The sequence below is a fragment of the Entamoeba histolytica genome, genomic scaffold (assembly GCF_000208925.1).
Source record: "Entamoeba histolytica HM-1:IMSS scf_1104750516893 genomic scaffold, whole genome shotgun sequence".
Taxonomy (NCBI): domain Eukaryota; phylum Evosea; order Mastigamoebida; family Endamoebidae; genus Entamoeba; species Entamoeba histolytica.
In genome coordinates this window covers 1-1,229 of record NW_001916104.1, presented here as the reverse complement: position 1 = coordinate 1,229, position 1,229 = coordinate 1, and the positions used below count along the sequence as shown (strand labels likewise).

General features: G+C 40.2%; 1 protein-coding gene across 1 annotated transcript; it reads right to left on the bottom strand.

The window, feature by feature from the left end:
- Positions 1-606: 606 nt before the first annotated feature.
- Positions 607-1,065, bottom strand: EHI_040950 (uncharacterized protein; the record flags this gene model as incomplete). The annotated part of the gene is made up of 1 exon (XM_001914565.1): positions 607-1,065. One exon carries the CDS (start codon positions 1,063-1,065, stop codon positions 607-609), a length of 459 nt encoding a protein of 152 aa, XP_001914600.1.
- Positions 1,066-1,229: the final 164 nt, after the last annotated feature.

The following is a 1,229-nucleotide window of genomic DNA, read 5'->3' as shown; positions in this document are numbered from 1 at the left end:
GAAAGAGATGGGAGAGCTTTCTGTGGAGACTTTGAGACTGAATGGATGCAACAAAATTGGAGGAAAATTCGTGTGGAAATATTTGAGTGAAATTGAACATTTGAAGCGTCTAGATTTGTCGAATACATCTGTTGATGATGATGGCGTTGAGGAAATGGTCAACTGTAAATGGCTAGAAGTGCTTTATTTGATACGTACGAAAGTGAGCGACAAGGCAATTACAAGTCTCTTGAAATGCAATTTGCTCCGAAAAATCGATGTGAGAGAGTCGAACGTAGTGAATGACTTTCTTTCCAACTGTATTGTAATAACAAAAAGTCCCGAACGTGTTGCAGAAAATCCACTCCTTGTAGTCAAAGATGTTCCCATTGAGAACAACAAAGAAGACAAAGAAAGTGACGATGAAAGTTCATCATCATCTGAGAGTAGCGAAGACAGTGACGATATTCCAGTGAAACCCGCAAAGATTGAAAAGGTCGAGAAGACTGATAATATGGAAAGCATATAACACACTTTTAATGTTGATTTTAAAAATCGGAATTTTGTTTTTGTTGAACCAAAGAATTATGAGATTGAGGAATTGAAAAGAACTTGAAATTGAAAGTGTTAATTACCTCGACCACCTCTTCCTCTTGTATTGCCACCACGTCCTCGACTTGAAGAACCACCGCGAGAAGATGCGTGAGAGCCTCCACGACCTCTTGATGAAAATCCACCTCTCCCACGATACACACCTCTTCCTCGACGTCCACCACGTTTTTCTTCACCAGGAAACACTGCTTTGATGTCAGACAATTTTTTTATTGGAAGGTCACATTGAAGGCAGCCAGTAACAGTCTGTCCGTTCTTGAGAGTAATATCGATGGTATGATATTGTTTGCACTTCTCACAAGGAACACCAATTGTGGCTTTTTTAACATCAGCGCTCCATTCAATATGGCTTTCACAAGTACAACAGAAACAACTGTATTTGTTCTGAAGCAGCGAAAGGCACATCTCCCCACCACACACACTGCAGAGACATACTTTAGTATACTCCCGACTGAATTTACATTTGGGGTTCATGCAATTCAGACAACCGCTGTGGTCTTCTGCCATATAGTCGTTCTTTGAATTGTAACAATTTGGACATATCAACTCCTTCTTGCTGAAATCCTTTGTTGTAGTCATCACCGTCTCGAAATTGCAGATGGGGCACGAAACACTGTTTTGTGTATATGTACACTTTT